The 27,346-nt window shown below is 41.0% G+C and overlaps 3 protein-coding genes across 4 annotated transcripts; 2 read left to right on the top strand and 1 right to left on the bottom strand.

Moving 5' to 3' along the window:
* Nucleotides 1-5,608: 5,608 nt before the first annotated feature.
* Nucleotides 5,609-9,119, top strand: LOC100696795 (immediate early response gene 5-like protein). Its single transcript, XM_003445545.5, has one exon. The coding sequence runs from the start codon at nt 7,747-7,749 to the stop codon at nt 8,623-8,625; it is 879 nt and encodes a 292-aa protein (XP_003445593.1). The 5' UTR covers nt 5,609-7,746; the 3' UTR covers nt 8,626-9,119.
* Nucleotides 9,120-9,513: 394 nt separating this feature from the next.
* LOC100696618 (carnitine O-acetyltransferase) lies at nt 9,514-15,167 on the top strand. The gene is made up of 14 exons (XM_003445630.5): nt 9,514-9,690; nt 10,873-11,142; nt 11,330-11,448; nt 12,099-12,152; nt 12,290-12,455; nt 12,580-12,754; nt 12,863-13,041; nt 13,139-13,239; nt 13,327-13,446; nt 13,550-13,672; nt 13,758-13,893; nt 13,981-14,043; nt 14,143-14,280; nt 14,394-15,167. Exons 1-14 carry the CDS (start codon nt 9,664-9,666, stop codon nt 14,607-14,609), a joined length of 1,887 nt encoding a protein of 628 aa, XP_003445678.2. The 5' UTR covers nt 9,514-9,663; the 3' UTR covers nt 14,610-15,167.
* A 275-nt stretch (nt 15,168-15,442) lies between these two features.
* adamts13 (ADAM metallopeptidase with thrombospondin type 1 motif, 13) lies at nt 15,443-26,455 on the bottom strand. Of its 2 annotated transcripts, none has more exons than XM_013271591.3 (29): nt 26,264-26,455; nt 25,904-25,964; nt 25,647-25,780; nt 25,274-25,357; nt 24,907-25,031; nt 24,665-24,811; nt 24,041-24,175; nt 23,680-23,830; nt 23,476-23,580; nt 23,243-23,394; nt 23,090-23,153; nt 22,633-22,759; nt 22,387-22,535; nt 22,181-22,301; nt 21,861-21,941; nt 21,603-21,784; nt 21,360-21,516; nt 20,522-20,651; nt 20,265-20,444; nt 19,979-20,177; nt 19,797-19,899; nt 19,590-19,719; nt 19,315-19,491; nt 19,023-19,227; nt 18,535-18,856; nt 18,305-18,448; nt 18,036-18,215; nt 15,970-16,145; nt 15,443-15,863 (listed from the first exon to the last, which is right to left on the bottom strand). In XM_013271591.3, the coding sequence occupies exons 1-29, from the start codon at nt 26,342-26,344 to the stop codon at nt 15,708-15,710; spliced, it is 4,158 nt and encodes a 1,385-aa protein (XP_013127045.1). In that variant the 5' UTR covers nt 26,345-26,455; the 3' UTR covers nt 15,443-15,707. The 2 variants fall into 2 exon arrangements, with proteins under 2 accessions (XP_013127045.1, XP_019221595.1); XM_019366050.2 differs by having other exon boundaries at nt 18,535-18,838; nt 26,264-26,454.
* Nucleotides 26,456-27,346: the final 891 nt, after the last annotated feature.

Genomic DNA, 27,346 nt, shown 5'->3' on the forward strand with positions numbered 1-27,346 from the left:
CAACTGTAGGTGGTCTATGGGATCTGTATGAATAGATTTATAAATTATGTAATTATATTCTGCAGTTAATTCCAATATCACTATGCATATATTGTACATATATACATATAAAAATGTTGGACAAAGACATAATTTTTACAGTTTTGCCTTTGGACACCAGCACAATGGATTTTAATTCATACAACTAAAATGTGATTGAAGTGAAGAGTTTCAGCTTTAATTCTAAGGGTTTTACAAAAACTTAGCATTAACTGCTTAGCAATTATGCCTATTTTTATAAAGAGTCCCTTATTTTCAAAGGCTCAAAAGTAATTGCAAAAACAAACAGAAGTTTAAATATAAGCACTGAGTGTTCTTGACTTGGTTAGCTGGTGAAAAGTTGTCTTTCTTAACCGTGGACATAAGTCTGTCATCAAGCACTTTCAATGTCTTCTGTGGTCTTTCAGGACTTTTGGTGTTGCTGAGCTGGCCAGTGCATTCCTTCTTTTTTAAGAATGTACTAGATTGGTTATTTGAACACTTCTTAAGTTTTTCCTACACTGCAAAGCTATGAAATACAAACTCTGAATAATCTTCAGATATTAAATCTTCTTTATTTGACATGAAATAACAAGGGACCATGAAACTGTCAGTCAGTTATCCAGGTTCTTTTCAGCCTCTCAGACTGAGGGATTGTCTATAATGATAACTGCAGTTTCTAATCAGTTTATGACAAATTTTTGTTTAACCCCTTGAATTGAATTTGAAAGTCTGTACTTTAGTCACATATTGATTGTTTGATTTAAATTCCAATGTGGGGAAACCTCATTGAGCTAACTGTATATTAAATTTGGTAAATTAATCCATTTATTTCTTTTCTGCATCTAAGTGCTTTCTATCTTGCATTCACACTAAAATGAACACATCGGAAGCATCTTCTGCATCCTGCTCAAGGATACTTTGACATCCTGACCGTACCAGCCAAGGATCAAACCACCAGCCTTCCGATGAGTAGATGACCTGCTCTACCTCCTGAGCCACAGCCACCGTATATTCCCTGAAGCTAGACTATACTATACTTTGTGGCTGCCTGATTATGGCAAATATAACAATAATAATTATTATGGTCAGAACTGAAAGAACAATAATTTAACCCAGTTGCTCAGTGAACTTTTATCAGTGGCATTCCTTGAATTTAATTCAAGAAATTTCCCTGCTTGCAGTAATTTAACTTAACAGAATAAATAACAAAGAAAATGTGAACTGTGTACATTTGGGTTAGTATGCTGTGCTATAGTAGCTTGTGCTAATACAATTCTTTAAAAGCCAACTTAGTGTGACTAGATACACCGTGGATTTAGAGTGGCTTTGCACTCAGTAAATTGTGAATGTACAGTCTGACACTAACAGTTATATTATTAGGATTGCCTCTAACAGCAGGTCTAGTGCGAATTAACTCTGATGTATCTAAAAGCTCTTTGTAGAGAAATTATCTGACATCTGTGCCCCACATCTGTTTGTATGTACACATAGACACAGATGGCTTACATCATGCTCAACACCTGGATGTGACTTTGATTTCCTGCCAAATAGGTGGATCAGGATGACAGTCACTATTATGGGTATCATGCTCTGTTAATACTGTAAAGTGCAAATTGGCGCGTGTGCTGGCTCAGGAATTTAGTTTAACAGAAGAGTATTATGTTGTATTTTACAGTACCGAGTTTGATTCACGTGTCTTTTTTCTTAAACAATTATCCTAATTTTGCACATAGAAATATCGTTAATGCATTATACATCTTACGTTTGCCACCTCTCTGCATGGATTTTGGGTTACAAAAAACAGTTTATAACACTGGTGACAGTGTCAAAGTGTAAAGAGTCCCTAACCCCAGATTTCTGTTCCACTATAAAATAAATAAATAAATGGCAGTACCTTATATAAATTATTATATATTTGGTTTCATATTAGCCACTGATTTGGTAATGATCAGACACTTTATGTGTATTTTTATTCTACTTCATTTGTATATTAATCATGTTGCATTGCTTCTTCTTTTTTAAACCTTTTTATGGTCTTTGCAAGCGGAAGCAAGAAAGCCCATGACATGAGCTTTTTGGGTCTTTAACTCTCCTGTTATATCCTCCTGAGAACCGAGGAAAAAGTATCTGGCAGCAGTGTAAGGTTTTCACATGTTTTATTGTAAACACAAGAATAAACAATGGTGAGACGGGAGTATGTGGTGAACCATGCCTTCCGTCCGGGTTCATACCTGGAAGCAGGCATCTGGCGGAGGTCAGCATTGTGATGCTGCCGATCCAAGGGATGGCGAATGGTTGGAGACGGCCAGAGGGTCGTTGATCCAATTAATGATGGCGGAGCGGGCAGATGTGAGAACATAGTGTCTATTGGGAGGGCTGAAACCCGGGTCTGGTTCATCCAGAAGAGCCTGGTGAATTGTCTCCTCGATTCCCCGGGTGAGGGAGCTCACTCTGCATGATGATGGGAGGATGTTCTCAGGTTCTGACTGGTCGTTGTTGGAAGAGAATCAAGGGGCTAGTGCGGTGGATTTTATATTTCTGGAACCTGGATGATAAGACACTGAGAAATTGAAGAGGCCAGAAAACAAGGACCAGTGAGCCTGGTGAGCATTGAGCCTCTTGGTGGCTTTAGGGTAAGTTATGGTTGGTCCAAATAATAAACAGTTGTTCGGTTCCTCCCAGCCAACGTGGCAATTCCTCTAAGGCTAACTTGACAGCGAGTAACTCACGATCTCGCACATCATAATTTTGTTCTGTGGGTGTTAGTCAGTGAGAGAAAAAAGCACAAGGCTGCAGCTTACCTTGAGGCCCAGACTGCTGAGAGAGCACAGCCTCAGCACCTGAATCGGAGGCGTCCACCTTCACGATATCTGGGTGGACAAGAACGGGTACAGAGGTGAAGAGTTGTTTCGGTTTGACAAAGCTGCCTCAACTTCTGGGGACCAAACAAAGGGGATTTTGGTAGAGTTGAGATGAGTAAGAGCTGTGGCTACCTGACTGTAGTTCCTGATAAAATGGTGGTAGAAGTTGGCAAATCCAAGAAAACGCTGAAGATGGTTTAGAGACGTGGGAGTGGGACTTTTTTTTTTCCGCCCGTATCTTCATGGGGTCTGTCCTCCTGCCAAGATATAACCCAGAAAAGAGATCAAGGAAGAGTGAAATTCACACTTCTCTGCCATGACGTACAGGCAGTTCTCCAGGGGACGTTGTAGGACACTATGAACATGGATCCGATATTCCTCAAGCGACATGGAAAAAATAAAAAAAGTAATTTAAATATACAAAGACAAAAATGTTCAAAAAAATACCTCAACACATCATTTACAAATGCATCACCAAGTACTCAAAATGTCCCAGTGGCATATTAAATTCAGTCTTTCATGTATCCTCTTCCCTCATTTGAACGAAGTGATAAATGTTTCAGGGTCTAGTTTGGCGAAAATAGTGGCCCTGTGGACGGGTTCAAAAGCGGCGCTGATGAGTGGTAATGGACACTTGTTTTTAACTGTAATGTTTTTTAATCCCCTATAATAAATGCAGGCGTCTTACCTTTCTTGGCAATGAAGAAGAAGTCAGCTCCTACCAGGGAGGAGGAAGGATGGATGATGCTGGCAGCCAATGACGCACAAATATGTTTTTCCATTGCCTCACTGAGACAGGTTGTTGAGGCAGCTAGAGGGTAACAGAGCCCCGGGGAGAAGGTCAGTGGCACAATCGTAGGGCCTGTGAGAGGGAAGTGACAAGGCTTTGTCTTTATTAAAAACTTCTTGGAGGTTATGGTACTCTTTAGGGTTGGAGGACAGATATGGGGGATGGAATGATTGGTGAGGGACGTTTGTGTGAACCGGAAGGTAGCGCCGATTTTAGGCAGTTGGCAAGACAGAAAAGCTTGCGATCTTATCACCAGACCAGTCTATATGGGGGTTGTGTTTCTTTAGCCATGGATAACCAAGGATCAGAGAGGTCTCAAAAAATGTAGAATGAAAGAGTCTTCAAATGATTACCGGATTAGATTAAGTGGACTGGTTCTGTCTCATGAGTGATCAGAGCAAAAACATGATTTTTGAGAGCAGTGGGAGGAATGGGAGGTTGCAGTGGAATGAACGGGACGGCTAGTTGTTTGGCTACTTCTATGTGCATTAAGCTTTCTTGGAACTGAAATCTATAAGACTGCGAAGGGAATGGGTGACCTGATTAAAACAGAGCAAGACTGGTAGCGTTAGATGGGGCTTAGACTTAGTGAAGGAGCCACCCACCCATACCACTGAAATTACTTGCAGGTGGAATCTAGCATCAAGATAGAATCGCAAAAAATAAGCTCAACTGGCAGAGATGTGGCAGGAGGAGAAAATGGAGCAGACCCTTAGGAAGCAGAATCGGAAGTAATGTATTACACATTACTTAAAAAAAAAAAAAAAAATTAAAGTAGTTAGACTGCTCGTTACAAGACTTTCTCATAACATCTTTCTTTTAGGCTTATGTTTGATCAAAAAGGTAACAACAGAAAGAAAAGGTAAAAACCAGCCCAAAGAGAGTGGTCCTATTTTAGAAACATGAACAGATAGAAACACAGACTTCAAGCTCATCACTGCTTTTTTTTACCTGTTGAAGATCAGGCTCTGGCTGCTGGGCTGGGGTCAGCATGCACTCAGCATTAAAATCAATCTGGCTTCTTGGCTATCTTTGTGTTTGCATGCTGTCTGTGCAGATGCATGCAAAGAGCTGAAGTTTTGTAAGCACTATAATGTGATTGTTTATGTCCTGGATGCAGCTTCAACTTTACCATCATGGTTTCATCCTTTTGTGCAAAAAACCATAAAAGTAATGTCCATGGCTCCACTCATCACAACCTGTATCGCTGTACCACTCCACCGTGGCCCTCCTCCTGCACAGAAACTGAAACCAAATCAAAAAAATGATTTGTTTCTTTTCTTTCTTTCCGCCATGAGCACAGATGAGTGAAGAACCTTGTAACACAAGTAACAACATATTTATATAATTCTTGAATTTGGTACAGTGACTTGTTACATTACGTTCTTCATACAGTTACATAGAATATAGTCATGTTCCCATACCCAACCTTTTCATCATGATCAAGTAACATAGAATATAAAACATAGATCCTAGACTGTTAAAGTGCCTTGGTTTAATCAGAGCACAGATAATAGGTTTATTATATTAATGTGAAATAAGAATAATCCTGTAAACTACAGCTTACTTTATAATGGGCAGCATATTCTAGTGTATTGAAAGACAAAGTAAAAGTGGCTTTAGGGAAAACTGGGAGATCGGATACCTGTAACTGTAACTGTGAGTCTCTAACAAAGAAAGTACTTTTTTTCAAAACAAAATCACCGAGCACATTTGTAATTAATATACTAACACAAAAAGCAGGCAAACTAAATGTGCAGAGGGGCTTTATTTGTTACAATCAAAGAAAAAATGAGACAAGTAAACTCAATACAGTAACATATAGCTCAATGGCAATATGAGTGAAATGCTAGTGGGGAAAATGTCAGAATAAAAGATATACATAAATAAATAATGAAATAAATAAACTGTAGAGGTGATTTTTATAGAGCATAAATGGAGAGAAACCATACTCTACACAGATTTTCAACTTTAATTCAAAGGGTTTAACAAACATTTTACATGAACTGTTTAAGAATTACAGCCATCTGACGTCATCACGATTAGTCTTGAGAAGGTAAGTGCATCATTCTCAGTGTCTACAATCAAGGCAGACCTTCGTGAATACAAATACAGAGGATTTACAAGATGATGCAAACCACTTGGTTACACTCAAGGGCAAGAGGGACAGACTTTACCAGAAGACATTTAAAAAAAACTTGCACAGTTCTGGAAAAAATAAGTTATTTTAAAAATGAACCAAGATTAACTTGTACCAGAATGATGGGGAAAGAAAAATATGGAAATGGAAAGGTTACGAAAAGCATTATTATGCCATGGACATGGCTGCCAATTGAACCGAGTAACTAGTGTTTATTGATTGAAGTAGACTGCTTATAAAAGTAGTATTATGAAGTGTACTGAAGTACTCTGAAGTGTACAGGGCTATACTTACTGCTGGATACAACTAAATGCTTCAAAACTGATCAGACAACACTGGATAATGAGCCAAAGGAAACTGCAAAAGAAACCCAAGAGTTTCTGAAGACAAAGAAATGGGATATACTTCACTGAGCAAGTCAGTCACTTGATCCGGACCCAGTAGAGCATGCTTTTCAGTTGTTAAATATAAAACTGAAGGCAGAAAGAGCCACAAACAAGTAGCAACTGATGGCAGCTTCAGTAAAGACCTGGCAGAACATCTCAAAGGCGGAAACACAGCATTTTGGGTGTATCCATGTGTTCTAGGATTCGGGCAGTCATTGATTGCAAATGATTTTCATCCAAATATTAAAACAAATCTTCTTGGTTTGTCCATTTACTTTTGCACGTCTAAAAATGGGGGACTAAATATATGTATATATGAAAATGGTTTTAATTCCTTAACAGTTAATGTAATACTTTTGTTAAACGTATTGAATCAAAGCTGAAAATCTGAATCTTAATTGTTTAATTTAAAATTCATCATGGTGGTGTACAGAGGCAAAATCATAAAAGTGGCATCTTTGTCCAAAAAGCTTTGGACCTAACTTTGGATTACTATAGTATAATGTAGTATAGCGTGACATAGTACCATGTTTTATAGTGTCATATCATATTATATTGCAGTATACCATATAATATAGTGATATTGTTCCGTCCCAAACTTCCTAAGTTCACCTTATTATTTCTTAAATTGTATTTATTTAGTTGATTTTGTGGAATTAGGGCAGTTTCTTGAATTAAGTTCTCATAAATCAGGTGTTTAAAAGACAGTTAAATAAATAATAGCATCAGTTTTTTATCTATTGGGTTCAATCGTGATAATCTCAGCTTGGATCCTGTTAAGTGTAATTGTGATTTTTGCCATCAAGCAGCCATAAAATGTAGTATAGTATAGTGTTGTACTGTGGTAGCACATGGTAATATAAAATGTAACAATATAGTTGACAAAGAATCCTCAGTATATAAAATGATAAAGTAATAAACTGTTTTGGAAAATAATAAGATAAATGGAACAGTCATCCAAGAATCTGAGTAAAGTAGAAAATGTTGATATAAAAAAATCCAAGCTTAACCCTGTTTTAATGTGCATACTCTCTACTTATATTCTACATCTACATCATCTAATATTTTTCTTATTTGTTATTACATGTTATTACATGTTATATTTATAGATAAATTACATCCCATTACACTATCTCACTCTATTGTACTACCCTGCTACATTCGGCTCTGCTTGTTCTTCCACCTTCCACTGCTTTTTGTTATAGTGCGGACTCTAAAGTCTCTTATTTGTCTGCACTGAGATTTAAAAAGATCATATTTAGTGAAATCCAGCTTGCCTGCTCCTACGTGCATTTTGAATGAGGCTAGTAGTGATATTTGCGTATAACAGAAGCACCTCCTCCCTCCCATTGGACAATGTGTACGGGAGGGCGTGGCAAGGAAAGATGAGAGTTGCAAATCCATGCCCTTACTGGGAAGACATGGAGCGCTATGGACACAGTCTACACGAATCTGATAGGAATCTCAACTAAAGGCATCACTATTTCTCCAGTTTGGAAACAAACGATTTGAGAGACCGAGAGCAAAGAAAGGGTGGCCCGACTGAGGATGGAGTGTGCATTTGAAGCACAGAATCTGATCTCCATTTCTTTGAGGAAAATCCAAAGCTCCAGGACGCAGAGAGGAGGCATCAAGCTCCACAAGAACTTACTGGTAACGTACGTACTGAGAAACGCCAGGCAGTTCTACATGAGCAAAAACTTGTCGCAGATGCAGAGGACGAATCCGTACGAGGATGTAACCGTAGTCCGAGAAAGGCAAGAATACCTCGAATGGACGGGGAGCTTCACGGAGTTGGCTGATGACTTCTACTGCAACTTTACTGGGGTTGAGTCGGACACTTGGCACTGCGGAGCGCACCAGCCCAACGGTCAGCCTGCAGAGGTGGCGCACCAAGGCGCATCTGCCTGCGCAATGGATTCACCGAGTGACTCTGACCTCATGGTTTCGGACGCCTGTTGGAGCTGTGCGGACAAATCCTCCTGGGAGTTATCTATCCCGAACACGCAAGCCAACCAAAAGACTGTCCTGGACTTGGACACCCATGTGGTGACTACTGTCACGAACGGATACTTCCACACAGACTGTTGCGCGCAGCCCAAACAGCCGCAGGGCGCGCAGTGCTACACAAAAAAGCGAAAGATTGACATAAGTTATCATATCGTTGATCCAGAGTTTTATTTGCCAGACTTTGCGCCAGTGCCGTGTAAAAGAATGAGGAGTGATGATGATTCACATTCAGACTCTGACCAGTTGGACAGCACAAATATCTCTAACCTGATCTCGGTGCTGGGCTCAGGTGGGCTATCTGAGTTTGTGAGTTGGCAGCAAACGGACCTTGAGCAAATATTCGCCACTCAAACAATTTGTTTAAAACACACGCTGTTAACAGGCAGCGGCTGGACCAGAGCAATCGAAGCATTTTGATATGTATGACTGTGTGTTTTTTAATTTCTTTGTATCGTTTTATTTTGCTGCTTTTAAATAAATCATGACACGACTGCAGTTCTCTCTTGGACTTTTTATACATAAACAGTGCTGAAATTATACAGAATGGTCATATGCATTTCCATTACTTTTTGCACATTGACATTTCCTGTGCTAGTCCGAATAATTTCTACACAGCATGACTAAACTGTAACCTTTATTTAAATATTATTTTGTGGTGGTGATTTTCTTTTATTTTTTTTTTCTGCGGGGAAACCGGAGTCATTGGTTTGTATTTCCTGGAGAAATAAGTGAATGCTGTTTTCTCCTTGGAAAGATGTTGGACGACTACCACCATGTGGCCAGAGAAGATCTGTGCAGCTTCGTGCAACAGTTCAACGAGAATTCTTATTCTTATTCTTATTATGTAAATATATATTTATATCAGGGCCTGCTTTGATTAATCAATAAAACAAACAGTCTAAAAACACAAATGCATTGACTTGAAATTGTACTTTCTGATCCCGATTACATGGAAAGAGGGCACAGCGGTCAGCAATTCAGACAGATCTTGTATTTTTGTTCTTCTTCTTCTTCTTAGTATTATTATTATTACAGTTATTATTATCAGTAGTAGTAGTAAATGTGCCATCATTTCACTGAACTTGGAGGTATTAATATGCAATTTCTGAACACAATAACCAGAAGTAGCAAAAGACAAATGCTTATTAGCAGCTCTCATGGAGCATTTGAATCAATTTTTCCCTAAAAATGAATAAAACAATGAGCTGAGGAAGCTTTCATGGGGGAAGAGGTTTAGTGTAATTATTTGCTTTGAAACAGCAGTCTCACGTGTGCCAAACTCCACCTAGAAAAACACGACTTTTCGTAGAGAGAGAGCGCTTGTTTTGCTTGCTGTATCCGACGGGGGGCGGACAGCTGAGCGCAGAGTGCTTGTCCTTGAGACATGTCTGCCCGAGGGTTTCCCCATCTATATTCCCGGGACAGTCCAAGTTTTTAGCGCGTCCGTCTGACAAGATGCTGGGTGTTTTTGTCAGAGCCGCGGTGAGTCCTCCTTTTTCTCCCCTTTGCGTGTGTTTTAAGTGCGTGTTAAAAAAGCGCAGTAACGTTATGTTTGATTTTACGACGTCAGGTCAAGTGAGTGAGTGAAGAGGGAGGGGCGCTGTGCAGAATAGCAACAATGTGGCAACATTAGGTTAAAATGTAACTTACGTCCACCCGACGTGTGCATTTAAATTGTGCGTTAAGGAATATAACGGAGTATTTTTATTTTTTGGGGGGGGAGGGGGTTAGCTAACATTTTGCATAGCGTTAGCTTAGCGTAGCATAGAATAACTTAGCGTTAGCTTAGTACGTGACATGGGAAACAGCAATGTGACGGCAGTTTTAGTCGACTCAGAGTCATCCCCCCAGTATTATCCACATTCTTGCATCTTTTCTGTCGTGGCGTGCAATAAATACACTAAAATATTTAGCAATAACTTTATTTTGATATCGCTAACCGGAAGTTCATTGTCGTGTTCCAGCTTGACATAAATATGCGTACATTTTTTTTAACCGTTACGTATTTATTCAACCTTATTTGGAGTAATATTAAATCAAATGGAATCTCATATGACTGTATCTTCTTAATTTTGGTCAAAAAATCGCATAACGACTTTATATTGATTTGTTTTTGTTGTAGCTCCCATCCGAAGGTTCAACTGTGTCAACCTATTTATAAGCTGGCAGAGACTAACACCAGTTAGTCCGAATAGTATAGCTGCTTCTGTCGGTTGTTTTGGTGTCCGTTTTCATGCACCAAATCATCATCTCACTGTAAAGCACGAGCCTGTTTAAGTTATTTACCGTTGTTCACAACCCCTGAAGCTGGTTCTTGCTTAAACCTGTTTGCAGCGACTCATTAATGTCTGCAGTCTTAGATTGCATGCACTTAACAACATGTTGACACTTGAGGTTAAAGAGATTCAATTAATCTGCAGGTTTAACAAGCCCCAGTGAGATTATCAGTAAGATTACATTTCAGTATTCACACTCATGTATCAATGTACTGGCCTATTTATATATTTAACTGTCTGTTGGGCTACAATACTGAGCCACTTCAAATAGCAATGACACCTTCAACTTTCTAGACTTTCTAAATCCATTTCTAATACTTTTCCAATTTAATGTGTAATAGCAGAAAAAACAGAAGAGTTTTTAACTTAACAAGATATTATCTTATAGATGCGGCCAGGTATGGTGAAGACATGTCACCTAGTCAGACCCGTAACGCAGATCCTTGCAAGGCCCCTGACACACCAAGAGGGTTTGCCTAAGCTTCCTGTGCCACCCTTGAAGCAAACGTGTGAGCGCTACCTCGCAGTTTTGGAGCCCCTCGTCAGTGACGAGGAGATGGATCACACCAGGAAGGTGGTGCAGGAGTTCCTTAAGGGTGGCGTAGGAGAAAGGCTTCAAAAGGGACTGGAAAGGCGGGCACGCAAGACGGACAACTGGGTAGATAATTGGATTTATTTAACTTTTATGTATCAGCGTAGACATCATGAGTGTAAAAGCAGTCTTTTGATAGAATAATCTATGTCTTTTGTAATTACATACACTAAATACATGTTTAATTTGGCTGTTTAAGAAATTAAAGTAATTCTTTTTTCGCCCTGGTCTGACTACAGCTGTCTTTGTGTAGTTAACAGAATGGTGGATGCAGTCGGCCTACCTGGATTGCCGTATGCCGGTGGCAGTTTACACCAGCCCTGGAGTAGTCCTGCCCCAGATGCACTTTCATGATCGTCAAGGTCAAATGAGGTGAGAAACCATCATGCACTCACAGTATCCAAACTGCTTATCTTAATAATCACAGGCCCACAAACACTAAAAAAAAAAAACAGCACTTGTAATGCGTGCAGTAAATTTTCGGGGCTCCAGCAGTACCAGTTATAAAGTTTAATTGTCTGAATATAAGCGCAGCCATTAAGCTGTTAAAAAGTGTTAAAAAGTGATTTACTTTGTGTTGAAGTTACAGTACAAGCTCATTTTAAGCTGACCTTTGCACAGTCTTCCCTCCACATGCTGGCTATTTAAAGCCCCAGGGCTTCTCATACCATTGCTCAGCTGTTTTTGAATGCTGTGACCCATGGGATATGCAGTGAACATACGGGCACCATGGAGATGTAATGCAAAAATAACAATGAAGATGATAAGAATATATGTGCCAAACATATTAGACTGTGGTAAACAAGCCAGGGCTTGTTTTTGTTTTGTTTTTACTTTTAGCTCATAAGAATTTAACTGTGTTCGTCTCCATTCATAGTTCATGACTGATTTTGTTCCATCTGTGAACACTGTATATGAGCGCTGGCTTTTGGAGCATTGATGCAAAACAAAGCATACACTGATCATTATGTGTAGTAATTTATAACATGTCTTATTATTTTTTTTATTATTATTTTTTGCAGGTTTGCTGCCAAATTAATTGCAGGAGTTTTGGACTTTAAAAAAATGATTGACACGTGAGTTTGCCTGAAATCCATACAAACATTGCACTGCTGTAGCAATAAGCTCATTATCACCATGGCCTGCAGCTGTCTTTTGTTTGGTTTGTTTTTTTCAAAACTGCAAATGAATAATATTAGTTACTGTGTTGTAGTCAGACTCTGCCTGTAGAGTATTTGAGTGGGAAGCCTCTTTGTATGGACCAGTATTACCAGATCCTGTCTTCCTGTCGTATTCCTGGACCAAAGAGAGATACCGTTGTAAATCACGCCAGAGGAAAAACACCTCCGACTCACATCACTGTGGTCCACAACTTTCAGGTACTCTAGATGGCACTGCTGTTCTTTCTTCATTTACAAAGATCCTGATTTTTTTTATAGTCATTATGAAGAAAAGGAGTAATAAACTAAATCTGTTACTGATTGAACCTGGCTTCTCTTCTAGTTTTTTGTCCTAGATGTGTACAACAGTGATGGCACTCCACTAACAGTGGATCAGATTTACATGCAGCTGGAGAAGATCTGGAACTCCTCTTTGCAGACTAACAAAGAACCGATTGGCATCCTCACATCACAGCACCGCAACACTTGGGGAAAAGCCTATAATAACCTGATTAAGGGTGAGGACAAGCCACAGTATCAGCCAGATGTACTCTATAGATAGAAAGCATTTTTTTTTCAGGATCTTGTGATTCACAAGTTCCTTTTCCCCTTTTTTTTCTTCTCAGATAGGACGAATAAAGACTCAGTCCGTGCCATCCAGAAAAGTATTTTTACAGTTTGTTTGGATGCTCCAATGCTGCGGGTTTCTGATGACTTGTATCTGAGCCGCGTGGCTGCCCAGATTCTGCATGGAGGAGGTGCTCGTTGGAACAGTGGCAACCGCTGGTTTGATAAGACGTTACAGGTCAGTTTAAGAGAGCGCAATGACTCACGGATCCAAAGTAATAAACAGGATTCTGGCAATGGTTGAGAATTTGAATGTACCTGCAAATCGTCCTCAGTTCATTGTTGGTGAAGACGGTGCATGTGGACTGGTGTATGAACATGCACCTGCTGAGGGTCCACCCATTGTGTTTCTCATCGATTACGTTATTAAATACATGTAAGTTTATTTCAGATTTTAGACTAGTGTTTCTTCGTGTTTATGATGAGCTCACACTGATTCGGCGGGTCACGTTTTTCTCAACAGGCAGAGGACTCAGTTCCGTCGCGCTCCCATGATTCCCCTGCCCATGCCCCAGAAGCTGCGTTTTAACATTACACCCGAGGTCAAGAGAGATATTGAGAAGGCCAAACAAAATATGAACATGTATGTCATGCTGTGCAGTCAGAATGTAGTTTTCGTTGTTGTTGTCATTTGGGCTATGATGTCAGACATTTTCTTTGACTCCCTCTTTTCTCATTTTTGTCAGAATGGTACAAGACTTGGATGTGAAAGTGCTTCTGTTTTCTCACTTTGGAAAAAATGTGCCAAAGAAGCATAAGCTCAGTCCAGATGCCTTTGTGCAAATGGCTCTTCAGCTGGCGTACTTCAGGTGAGACGTCCGCTCTCTTGAAAGGGGGAAAAAGTCCCGTGGGATATACTGTTTGATGATGATATACTTTCCCCCCCCAATCCAGGATCTATAATATTTGCTGCTCTACCTATGAGAGTGCTTCCTTAAGAATGTTCAAATATGGGCGAACAGATGCAATCCGCTCAACTACTGCAGACTCACTTGAATTTGTCCAGGCAATGCAAGACCCAGCTAAACAGGTACTAGTAAAAATGATTGGGATCTCATTAGCGATGTAACTTTTAAAACATGTGATGGTTAAAACTGAGCAGTAAATGTTCAAACAGAGCTCAGAGAAGCTGGCACTGCTGCAGAAGGCCATTCAGACACATAAAGAAAACACGTACAATGTGAGTGCTGGAGTTTATCAGTTTAAAAAATCCCCCAAACAACCACTTTTTAACTACTTGATAAATATCACTTTAACATGCTCACCATTGCTTTTTCAGGCAATTCATGGGCAGGCCATTGACAGACACCTCCTCGGGCTCAAGAGGCAGAGCATAGAAGACCTGACCTCTATACCTGAGATATTTATGGACACCTCTTATGCTGTGGCTAATCATTTTAATCTCTCCACCAGCCAGGTATATTTGCATCTAAGAAAAGCCACAGTCTGTTACTGCTGAGCAAAGGATAATGTGTTGTAATATTTGTTTACTTGCGTGTTTGCCCTCATCCCTCCCGTCTTGATGTCCAGGTTGGCTCCAAGACAGACTGTGTGATGTGCTTTGGTCCAATGGTGCCAGATGGCTATGGAGTGTGTTACAATCCCATGGATGAGCACATCAACATCGCCATCACAGCCTTTAACAGCTGCGAGGAGACAAATGCTGCCAACTTTGCCCAGGCTGTAGAGGAAGCACTGTTGGACATGAGAGCTCTCTTGGAAGACACAGCTACAGCCAAGCAGTGATCCCACACAGGAACCTGGCACGGTGTTTTTGTGCCCCCGCCGGGCTGTGGCTGAACCTGGAACAATGCCACACTGACACAGGCGTGCAATGGACTGAGTGTGTTGGAGCTATGGGGAAACCAGTTTTCAAAGGGATTATGGGAAGTTTACCGTGTGACTATCAGTGTACTGCCTTTGAGATAGAGATATATATAGGCGTGTGTGTGTGAACTTTAGATGCGCATTATTTACTAACTGTAATAGTATAAGTATGCTCTCCTTTTTTATACTTCAGCAGTTCTGTGTGCTATCTTTCAAATGACTTTGTCCTTGCTTAAGTTAAAGATTTTGAGTGCTTTGGTTTGTTTATTGTTTATTTAAGGTCAAAATAATTTGCATATAGTTATAACAGTTAATGAAAAAGGATCTACTTAAAGATCCTTTTTCATTTCACTTTCACTTGAAGATATAATATGCAGTTATGAACCACAAGAACTGTATGGTGGTAAGTAAATCTGCAGGGAAACAGCCTTCTTGTAATTTCTTATTTTCCTTTTTCAGGGGTGTTGCCTTTGTACAGAGGGTGTGTAGTCTCTGACCAGCAACTCAGAATGTGAGTGCAGGACTCTGTAAAAATGTGGGACGAGGGGCATTACTGTCACTGTCTGTCTTCTCCGCTGTCTGTGTCATAAAAAGCTGCAGAGGTCCTTCTGTTCGGTGGGTCTGAGCGGAGCCAGAGGCAACAGCAGCCATCATGGAGCATGCGCTTCAGGTGCATTCCCACAAAACCTAGCAATGCAGCACCTCCCTTCACAGTTGCGATTTAGAATGAAAAGTGCTGCGAAACAATCACGTTATCACAGATAACATTTCATTTCACAGCTATTTGAGTCACAGCTTCGTTCTTGTTAACACCGCTCCTTTTCATCTTTCACCTTTTTCAGCTCACGTGAGCACCGCTGCTCCCTCTCGCTTTGTGGAGCCAGAGAGGAGGGGCCAAATATAAATGTTGTGTTCAGTTTATAGAAAATACATAACTGATGACTGCTGCATATTATACCTTTAACTCTTTCTTCTCAACACAGCAAAAGTGAACATTGTTAAAAACAGTATCTGGTATCAAAGGCGCACAAATGAATATCGAGCTCTGAAGCTTCCTTCAGAATGCAGGTAGTCTCCGTGAAATTCAACCTCAGCCATATTTCCTGATGAGTGCCACTGAAACAGCTGGTTACCTTTAAACACGTTGGTCTTTAAGACATCCATGTCCCGGATCTGAACAACACAACAAGAATATTGCAGTAGTTATACTCATGCGCTTTTTGTCCGTGTAAGATATGCAGCATATTGAACCAACACATGTTAGAGAGCTTGTTCGCACCGTAATGTATGTAGACTGGGAGTTTGTGGTGTTGAATACTAATCCTATGTGTAGTGCTTGGATTCTGATCTTCACTGAGGGAGGGGCGTTGATGAGCACTCGACAGGTGTGGTTAGTGCTGGACGTTATTGGATTCTCAAACACACCGCTGGGGGAGAACAGCTGAATGTCGCAATCTGAGGGGCAAATATGAAGCGCATTGGATCGTTGGTTAACAAGTTATCATCAATACAGACTGTGTGCAGTTTAGTGCAATTGCAATAAAATTTACAGTTGTCTAACAAAGAATATTATAGCTGTGAATTAATTGTTCATAGCTAGAATATCACATCCTTCCCATCTGCATGGTGGATGGAAAGGATATGAACAAAACAGCACATATAGCTGGAAATCTTAAAACAGTCTCTATCGAAGGCAAAAGCAAAAAAAAGTTACAGTATTCTCATCTGACATTATTTATTGCAGGGTTTTTGTTTCTGGTTGCGTTAGACTGTGGAAGTATTCTCACTGCGTCATACAGTACTGTGCAAAAGTCTTGAGCCAAACCTCACTCCTTGATATTTTGTTGGGAAAAATGGGAAATAGGTGCAGAAATTTACTGAAGATGTGCAAACATGCACGCATGTAATATATACATTATATAAGGTATAAAACAGTGCCTGTACATTTCTAATTAGGTTCGGTATTATTACTTTTATTCTTCCACACCCTCTTAGGCAAGCTTTCTTTCAGTTTAAAGTAGTCTTCAGGAATAGTTCTTCAGGCTTCTTGAAGGAGATTCAAAGCCCTTCTTTGGATGTTTTGATCTGTCGTTTGCCAGGATAATTCCACACTGCTTCAATAATGTTGAGGGTCCCAGCTCTGGGGAGGTGAAGCCACGATTCACTGTTGCACCTCTCTGCTGACCTCTGACATGCTGACAATAATTTGAACTAAATAGTTCTGGTTTAGATTCAGACCTGCTGGCACTGATCATCAGTCCATTTCTTGTATATTTTGGCATAGCTCAAAATTGTCTCCATGTTTCCCTTCCTTAAGAATGGCTTCTTGAAAGCCAGTCTTCCACTGAGAGCATTTCTAATGAAGTTTCAGTGAACAGTAGATTCCACTTTCCTCCAGTTTTTCCTCATGATGACTTTTGAAAATTACACATACATCCGACTCTTTGGAAGGAAAATAAGAGTGCAAACCTCAATCATGGCAGCTCACTCTCAGTATTTACTTTTAAGGAAATAGTAAATGAATTTTGTATGTATTAATTTAGTTTTCTTTCTTCTTTTTAAACATACTGCACTACAAATGTATTCAAGTAAAAACAAGTGCAAAGTGCAGGCTTTTGTTATTTAGGAGTAGGTAATGGATAATAGGTATTGATTTGTTAATGACTGGAGAGTTTGACCTCATTTGACCTTGAAGAAGAGGTCAGCGGTCCAAAGTAACATTGTATTGAAAATTCCCACATGTCATTCCCTATTTGCCCGTATGTTGTCAATGTAAACAAAGGCAGTAAGAAATATACGGCAGTTTTAAATCATTTTGACCTTCAAATCAATCTATCAAGCTTGAAGGAGAGGTCAAATGAGACATTATATTTTTAATCTTAGTATGGTACTTTCTATATGTCGACAACGTAAACCACCAAAGAATCATAGTTTCTAAGTTGTATGGCTTTTTGTCAATTTTCAACCAAATAATTAACTTTAACTTCAGTTGACGATCTTGGTGGATGTAACATAAATTTTTAATGGATTGCTAACATGACCCGCTGTGCCCCCCTGTAGAAAGAGAGTGACACACATGCAAACGCTACCAAACAACAACCTTCTTGGCAGACGTAGTGAGGGGTGGCTTAAGACTTGTGTACAGGCTTGCAAATCTCTGTTAATTCAGTTTAAGTGAATAAGTTTCAATTCACTTGTTGCTGCATCCATTCAAACAGCAAATGACGGATGCTCTTTCATTAATCACAATCCTATCTTTCATGATATTTGACAATCCTTCTGCAATCCTTCAGCAAAAAATTCCTTCTGCAAAAAATTCCTAGTTCTGTTCAAGCACCGTCTTACCTTGATGGTGGCTCCTCTTCTTATTTTTCTGTGAACTGTACGTAAACACAACCCCGCTCCCTGGCGTGAGCAGATTTTGACGCACCAGCAGGACATTTGTTCTGGTGGTCAGTTCAGTACCTCCCACATGCGCGCACTTCCTCATAAATGCCAGTCGGTCGAAAAATGCCACATACTCCTCTGTAAACACGCACGCAGAGTTGCATTTACTTTGCTGCAGCAGCCTTTGCACAGAAAGTAGTAGTATTAGTGTTATTAATAGAACCAACTTTTTCTGCAGTCCAGGGAGCTGGACACCACTTTAATGTGAATGACCTCATCCAAGGGTCGGCCTATGGATACCACACAGCGATCTGTCACATCAGTCAAATCCACTGTGCCTGATTCCTCCAGCAGTAGCTGTCCACATGCACCTAGACAGGAGCAGATGTTATAATATTAATAATAGTGCTTTGCCTTCGGTTCTTCGTGAGCTCTTAAAGTATTTATGCCTACTGACTTGATTTATGGGTTGGAGTGAGTGTTGTGGTAGCCACTGGGGTCACTGGGATGGTGAAGGCCTCTGTTGGACTAGGAGATAGTTGGCGTATGCGGTGCTGTGATATGTTTTTAGGGCTTGGAGTGGAATGCAGAGGAGTGGCTGATGTGGATGGCACATCTCTGCAGCTGCCCGTGTAGCAGCCCTGGATGGTGATTGGCTTGGGCATGTGCATGCAAATCAGGGGGCTGAGGGGCTCTGGCTTAGAGGGGCCCATGCAGGACACAGCTCTGGATTGGATACCATAGCCACAGGATACTGAACACTTGAGAGAAACACAACACTTATGACAAGGAAATTTCACAATGTTAGCAATATCACCCATAATGAGACATCAATATAGTGCTCGGTATTCAGCGAAGCAGTGGACAGGGGAGAAAAAAAACAGGTTCAAAAGAGATTATTTCATCCCATTTCTATCTATTAGTCATCCTCATCTTGTGACGTACCTGGCTCCACGGCTTCACCTCCCACCTAAAGGTGCAGACTTGCACCAAGCAGGGCACTGTGATGGCTGGTTTGACAGCTGCATGGCAGTTTCCCTCTGCCACCACACTCTCCTTGCCGTGGATAAACTGGACACAAGACACAACCCTCTGAGCTACACCTAGGTCACAGGAGACTGAGCAGGGTAAGGTCCTGAATACCTTCCACCTGGACAAGTGACAGTGGTGGGGAGCTGATTATTTTTTTTGCCGTTGCAAAAATCGATTTCAGGTTTGCATTTTGTGTGATCTTCACCTTGCTGGGCAGCTGTGAGTGTTACATGATACCACTGCTGTGGGCTTGGGAAAGTTACTGCACTCTGAATCTTCCACAACCACCTCCTCCCCTTCTGCTTCCCGGGCACAGTACAGCACCCTGTTTGCTACCCCTCCTCCACACGTAACACTGCAGACTCCTTGCTTAGAGCGCCACCTGGTTGTTATAAGAAAAATATCCTGTAATTTTAAAACATTTATTTCAAATCTGCATCCTACTTTCTACACATCTCTATGGTTACTACAGTATCTCACACAGGAGGGCAGGGTAAGGTGCTGCATATCTCAGACTTGGGATGAGGTTTAGTGGAGGCATCACAGTGGAAGTCAGGCACTCCCAGTGTGGTTTGATGGTCCACACAAGAAAACCACACCTGCAAAGTTCCTACAGCACATAATCAGTGGGCTTTGAGTTACTACATCTGAGTAGACAGCGCTGTTTCTGACTAAAGGAGGACTTACCATTGCCGCAGGTCTTTGAACACGGGCTAATAACAGGGCTCCACACATACACACGAGGCTGACTAGAGCGTGGTAACAAACCAGACTTTAGACTGGGTTGTTCCTGGTCAAGAAAGACAACAATTGTAGAGATGTTTCACATTCTTTAAAGACACTGGAGTTTAAGTTATCGTTGATTTTACCTCTCGGTCTGATTCCCACCCAATGGGACACACGTCTACCACGCAGGGCACAGAATCGGGAGGTTTAATCTGCTTTGAACAAAAACTTTGATCGACTTCAACATCCACGCCACCTTCAGGTCGGACACACGATACGATCCGTTTTGCTTCTCCTGGCCCGCAGATTGCCGAACAATTCCCTGGCTCTGACGCGTGCCATCTGTAAACGCACAGACAGAAGATTTACAGTGTTAACTGTTCACACTCTGTGACTCTAATAATCAGCATTACAATGCAGATGTCATACCTGGCAGGACAGTGCTGCAGGTTACATTTTTCAATAGCGTGCGGAGCTGTATCAGGTGAACATTTGGATTCTGGAACCTTCACCACATCAGATCCATGTTTCTGAACACACCTTACAGGACGCACTCTTTCTCCCCCGCCACAGGAGGCGCTACAAGGCCCAAACGTCCCTGCAGTCCATCTGTAAAATAGTACATTTTACATGTGCTAGTTTGTGCTGAGCACTCTATGTCAAAAGAAGTTGAGTATGAACCCAACCTGGGGGGACAGGGTGCAAGATGACAGGTTGTGTAGAGCGGTGTGGTTGGACGGGGTGTTAAACAGTCATGTTCCTCCAAAGGTTTGCTGGTCTCTTCATCTGCACAAATATAAACATGCCTCCGAACACCTGTTGAGGGGTGAAAGGTGGAAGAGGCAAACGTTTACAAGACCTTGGATTTAACAGTTGTAGCCTCCTATAGTCTACATCAGGTGTCAAACATAAGGCAAAGACCCCAATTTTCATGAATTTTACAACTTTTCCTACTTATAAAGACCTCCCCCACAGCCTTCATGCTACACCAAAGTAGTGAAATAACAGATAAACAATTAAATGACAGAAAAATTCACAGTAAAATAAACAAGTAGGACATTATCTGTAAATTAACAAGACAGTCTGGGCCTGTATTCTTTCATTTACTACAGCATCATCTCTTTATCATGCAGAAGAATTGGGATGTTCTGTTAACATTGCACCAGAGACTGGTACACCTTTTGTCACTCTTTAGCAAAAAAATATGAACTTTAGTCAAGTAAAGATTACTATGATAGCGTTAGCAACCTTTTTATTTATGTCGCCAACTAAATGATTTTCATTCAACTTAGTTCCACTTCATTGTTTTCCCTAATCATCTAAGCTCTCAGTAGGGAGCGCACACCAGAGTTTGACAGCCACTGCTAAATACTATTATACAAATGCTTTCAATATGGCATCTTACTTGCAAAAGACATCTGTTTCCCAAACAAAAAAGCAAACACTACACAGTCTCTCAAGGTCTCAAATGATCCCCGTCTACAACAGTATTTCTTTTGTCACTTTCTTCGTTAAGTTACTTACCTGATCCACAAGACACAGAGCAGGGTGTTGTGAAAACAGACCATTTGCCTTTGGGTAAGACATCCATTTGGCTGCTGTTTCTGGTAGGCACATAGAACTGGTAGCTAATGTTCGGATTTGTTTTTTCTCCGTATTCTTTTCCATATTTGCGATAGATCTACAGTGAGAAACCCCCCCCCAAAAAATCACTATGACTGTTGCACAAAGCCGCGTGAACAGTTTAGTAACGTTTCCTCTCCTGACCTGTACTTTTATCTGCTGTTGCAGAGGCCCAGGCACGAGCAGCTCCTCCATCTCAGGCAAAAGGTCAGGTGTTAGATGGATTCGGTACTCCAGGCGGTTTTCATCCAGCGGGGAAGGGTGGGTCATATTCAGAGCCATGCTGCCCATTCCAGACACAATGTACTTCTCCCCAGCCTTTACAGCTGTGGATGCAAAGTTTTAATCCTGTTAAGGTGGTCTTATAGAAATGTAAATCTCCTGTCCAGTGATGCCACTCACCCATATGAGTGAAGAGAGGTGCCCTGTTGACAATATGAACCTGTGTGGCATTTACTGGCACCGAGACAAAGGTGATGTACTCTGAAACAAAAACAAAACGCTGATTTATAACTGATGCACGATAATACAGCAGTTATTAATGCCTTTAATTCTTTTTTTTTTATCACTCTTGCATTTAATCGTTTGGTTCAAACTGGTAAAGAAAAAAAAAACCTTTCACACCCCAAAGGCATTAAATTTGCTGTTATGTAAGATTTCAAAAAGCAGGAAAACATATTTGCTTTACAAATAACTTAAATGAATGGCACTTGGTTTGTTACCTCTGGCCTGACCACCACTGTAGGAGTCAGATATCAGCCTGCAGGATGACCCATTTCCACCACACACCCCACAGATATCCCTTACTTTTCCAGAGTGCAGGACACCGTCACAGCCAAATAGCTGATCAGACATTAAAGAAAGAGCACAGAAAGAGGAATATGGCATTTGATCCCTGATATATTTAGCCTCATTAACCCATCCCTACCTGGCATCTGCCTCTCAAACAAGCTGCTGTAGCGCCGAAGGGAGGGGGGCTGTCTGTCTCACAGCGAGTACCATCCACAAACTGAGAGCCACGGCTCACTATGAAGTTTTCTCCATCTGACTGGCACATATATCTGCACTGTTCATCCCCTGGTTAGGATAAGAATAAGAATAGGAAATGTTAGGTGTACACATTTTTCCACATTTTGCTCTAAAGAAAAAACAAATCAAGTTTGCTTAGACCTACCCTGTGTGAAGCCTAATGCAGGGATCCATGTGTAGAAGGAAGCACTGTTTGGTGGCAGGTAGAGGGGATGGTTATCTGTCTGGGAGCACTGCTCTGCCATGAAATTAAGTTGAGTGCGCTCACAAGGCTGCAATAAGGTAGATGGTAAGAAAAGTGTTATTTTCTCCTAATAATTCAAGTTTGCACCGCCAAGCCCAAATTACAGTAAGGATATTCTGGCAGTAAGCTGAATTTGAAGAATAGCTGATTTGTCCCATGCTCTTATTTTCACATGTGCATGACTTATTTTCCCGTCATTCTAAGACATTTAATCATTTCTGTTGAAGTTATGAGCTGCAAACTACTAAGAAAAGCTCATTCAAAGCTGAGAATGATTTTGGGTGCAGTGTTCCATTGATTAAACAATATTGACCTACTGTATGGAGGCCCAATGTAAACATAGCCGGTAAGTACTTACTTGCTGGTTACAAAGTTCAGCCTCGATATCTGGGCCCTCACAATCATTCCCTCCAAATGCAGGTCTGAAAATTAAACACGACACACCAAAGTCACACATGTTCTTAAGAAGAAGTTCAGCACAATGTTTTTACTGACGCATCCATTTGTTAACCTTGGGTTGTTACATTGCCGCGTACGAAGTGCGACTCCGCCACCACACGTCCTCGAGCAGGAAGAAAACTCAGACCAGCCGGACCAGGAGCCGTGAACCACATCAGGGGAGCTGAGATCATCTGGAGACACACAGCGCCCCTTTAGACACCACTAGAAGAGAGGATTGCGTCCCGTGAAAAACACGCTACTGTTTGGGAAAGTGATGACTCTCTGGTGCCTGCAGAGCTATACCTGATTAGGACCGCACTCTGTCCCATCCAGAAGTGGCACTAAGAGCCGTTTGCAGGAGCTATTGTCGTCTAGATTGACGTGGCAAGACAGAAAACGACAAGCTGGCTGATGGAAAGGAGAAAAATGTTGTTAACAAACTGAAAATGTGGTAATGTCGATTTCCGATGTGAAATCCCATCCTGTGCCATGAAGCTGGTGACATACCAGGTCATTATTGGTGAAAGAGCAGGCTTTCGCAGTGCTACCAAAAGCTATACGACACTGGTCATCCACGCCATAGTAGAGCCCAGGCTTCCAGTCTTGCAGGGATCCTTCCATTGCAGGGAGATCTTTTACACATTCCGCCTTCCCTTCACTGGGAATACCAACGGATGAGAAAACCCAACGTGCTGACATTATATCACGCTGAAAGACTGAAGACTTCATAAATTAAGTTTTAAGGACCAACCTCTGTGGCAGATATAAAGACACGACTTCAAGATTAAATACCATATTCGGTAGTGCAAGATGTGCATGATAAATGAAAGGCATTTCTTGCACAGCTGCTCTGAACAGGTTGGCCCACCTGAAGAATGTAAGAAGCTGCTGTCTGCTGCAGGGAGACCAGGTCAAATCCACACTGTTGTAGCCTCCGTCAGAGGCCATCATGAACCCACTCCTGCTGCAGGTGTTTGCTACTCCGTCATGGTTGATTCCAAAGCTGGGTGAAATACAATCAAGCACAAAAGATGTTAAAGTAACCATAGTGTAGGATGCTGTTAGCATGTGGTTGTGAAAAGATGACATTCCCCGGCTGGTGACATTTAAAGGTATTTTAAATTGCCAAGAATACCAGAGCAAACAATTATGGTAAAACAGTCTTGAAGCATGTAAAGCACCATTTAAACTGTCAATCACAGTCCAGTATGGTGACTATAGTGAGTGTTATGAGCTGAATTAAACTGCACAGTACCATTAAAGCTTTTTTTTATGGGTCTGTGATTTGTGCAGAATTTCTTGGAAACATTGAAAACATTTCCTGGAAAGACAAAAATTTATCTCTGACTGAACTTAAGGGGAAAAAAAGCAATTAAACTGAATTATACTGTTTGATAATTTCAAAATGACAGAAATAATAAGGAATGGCCCAAATTAGACACAGCTATAAACTAAAAAATACATTTTAGGTCCCGTGGATTATCCATTTTACCTGTGGCCAATTTCATGAGCGATGGTGATTCCCAGGTCAAAGCCAGTGTCCTCTGTAATCACACAGCTCCATTCACTGGAGCAAGCCCCACCGAGCTGTGTTACTCCCCTGACCTGCTTGTTTCCATCAGGCAACACCAGGTCATACCTGATTGTGATGGTAAAGCAAAAAAAAATATCACTTTGCTCATCTGCAAGATAATAAAACATCCTCTTATAACCAGATACAGACAGTTAACGTACCTTGTAATGTACAGCAGAAGATCTGCGTGTAGCGGGTCCGTGTCATTTGAAGGGTTAATCCTTCTGCCCCAGTCACACACACTTCTGAGAGAAGAAGTGATGTTGGTAGACAGCTGGATCTCTGGCTAAAACATGGTCAAATGTAACAAGAGAATTAAAGTACTTTGCACTGAAACTTTTAATCATGTTGCTCACATTCAGAGTCACTATGGATAACAGCAGCAGCAGCTTAAGAAGCTATAGATGTGACAATAACTTACACAAACATTGTAGGACTTCAGATTATTGTGCTAAAAAGCTATATCTAATATTTGGTCGTTTGTGACTTAACTGTAATGAGCTGGAGTCATAACAGAAAGCCTCTTACCTCTGGCTCTGACAGGATGATCATGCGGACCAGGTGCACCCTCATGTTGGCGCCCAGGGTCATGTCTCTCAACAGCTCTGAGGCCTGGGTGGAAATTGAAATGTAAGTCCAATTATTATATTTCATCACTTTCAGTGTATTGGGACTATAGAATTGCAGAGCACTTACACCAGGCCAGACTATGGAAAGAATTCAGCAGATAAGGTACAACTTCAGAACACATTAGTGTCTTTGACTTGTTGCTTTTAACACCTCTTTCATTATCTGCTGATTCCTCCCTATATCATCCTCACAGCTCCATTTACAGATTATTCCAGTAAACATTCCCATCCACTAGCTCTAATGTCTTTTGCATGTGTGTGATCAGGCTTACAATGTTGAGGTTGGTGAGGATGTATCTTTCTGTGTCCTGCCTGTGGACCTGCTGGACATCAGGCCCCACCACTACCAGTAGCTCCAGATGGGTGATATCAGGCACCACAGCTGCCCGACGCAGTCGCTCACTTACTGAGATGAGAAGAAAACAGTGCAGACACAGAATCATAACCTGTCTGTGTGCCAGTGGTTGTGTATATAGTTTTTCTCATTTTATTGCCATGTGTATATTCAAGCTTCCATTGACACACATACCTGTGGAATGAGAAGAACCTGGATAGGAAAGTGCTCCTGGACTGGTCGAGTGATGAAAAGGCTTTTGAAAGGAACAAAACTTTGTTCACATCTAGTAGTTAAATTAATGCTGTGTAACTAAATTTAGACATGTGGGTCAAACACCAAAAAAAACAAACATGAAAATACTTTAAAGACACTTTTGCTTGTTAGCAGTCAGCATGTAAATCCAGTAAACCATAGTTATGACTCTGTAGCTTGTGGGTTTTTCGCAGGATGATAAACAGCTTAAAGTTGAAGAGTTCAATGTACTTTGCAGAAGTTCCGAGCAGTGGAATGACTAACCGCAGTGCTCCTGTTCACCCGCAGCTTTCCACCTACCTTTTCCAATGGAGAAATCATTAGTGCGCTTAAGCCAGGCCGCAGCAGCAGCAGCAGACAGAACAGAGTCATAAAAACCATGTTTCTCCCTCTTCCTGTGTGTCTACCTGCTCCGCTTTAACACCAGGACAATATGTGATCCTCCTACTCAGGCAGGACAGAGCCAAGAGTCTGTGAGTATGTTTATGTAAACAGTAGGGACAAAGTTGATGAGCGTCACGCGTCATTTGCTGTTTTTTTTTTTGGGTTGGAGACCAAGAGGACAGCTCTTATTGGTTGGCTCTCTCAGTGTGTGCTATGACTAATATGTGTCATTTCTTGCCTTTTGTCACTGAGTGATAAAAGCTATGACAACCCACCGAGAGTTTTTGTATTTGCAGTGATGGCAGCTTCCTCGCTTTATTTAGCAACCAAATGTCCACCTTTAGACACCCCACCATATTTATAGGCCTTTCCCAGACAATAAATGAATTGTGCTGCATTTATTACAAGTAATTGTGAAGTTTGTTACCTGTTGTAGCCATTAGAGGGCACACATGATCCTGTGGATAAAATGAAAGTAACTGGGAGGGAGCAGGAGCATAAGGGCTACTCCACAAGAGTGTAACAAACTAACATCCCTCATGTTCACCACAGAGATAAAACCAGCGTTAAGCTGCTTATTTGTGAGGGCCGAAGATTCACAGTGTAAGCAATAAAACAGCTCAATTTAAGCAACACTAGACAATCTATTAACTTTGGTCTGTGGCTATAATTAATTTCCTTTACAGTTTAAATTGAGTCAGAAGAAAGACTTTCTTCTCTCCAACTATTTTTAGTGCTTTTTTTTAACACTTGGTGGAGGAAAGCCATTTTAAATATAACTTTATGCTTTGACATTCCTTTGATGACATGAATACAGTAACAATGAACTTATCAGATTTCATCTGACTTTTAACACAACGCTGGTTTCCTCTGCTGATTAATGTTTCTCATCCTGCTATGAAAAAGATTCAAGTATAAGCAGAATGTATTCCACGCCTTACATAAACTCCGAAATGTTGTGGAAATAGCATTTGACCCCCTTCCTCTCTCACTCTCTCT

Source organism: Oreochromis niloticus, linkage group LG12 (genome assembly GCF_001858045.2).
Source record: "Oreochromis niloticus isolate F11D_XX linkage group LG12, O_niloticus_UMD_NMBU, whole genome shotgun sequence".
Taxonomy (NCBI): domain Eukaryota; kingdom Metazoa; phylum Chordata; class Actinopteri; order Cichliformes; family Cichlidae; genus Oreochromis; species Oreochromis niloticus.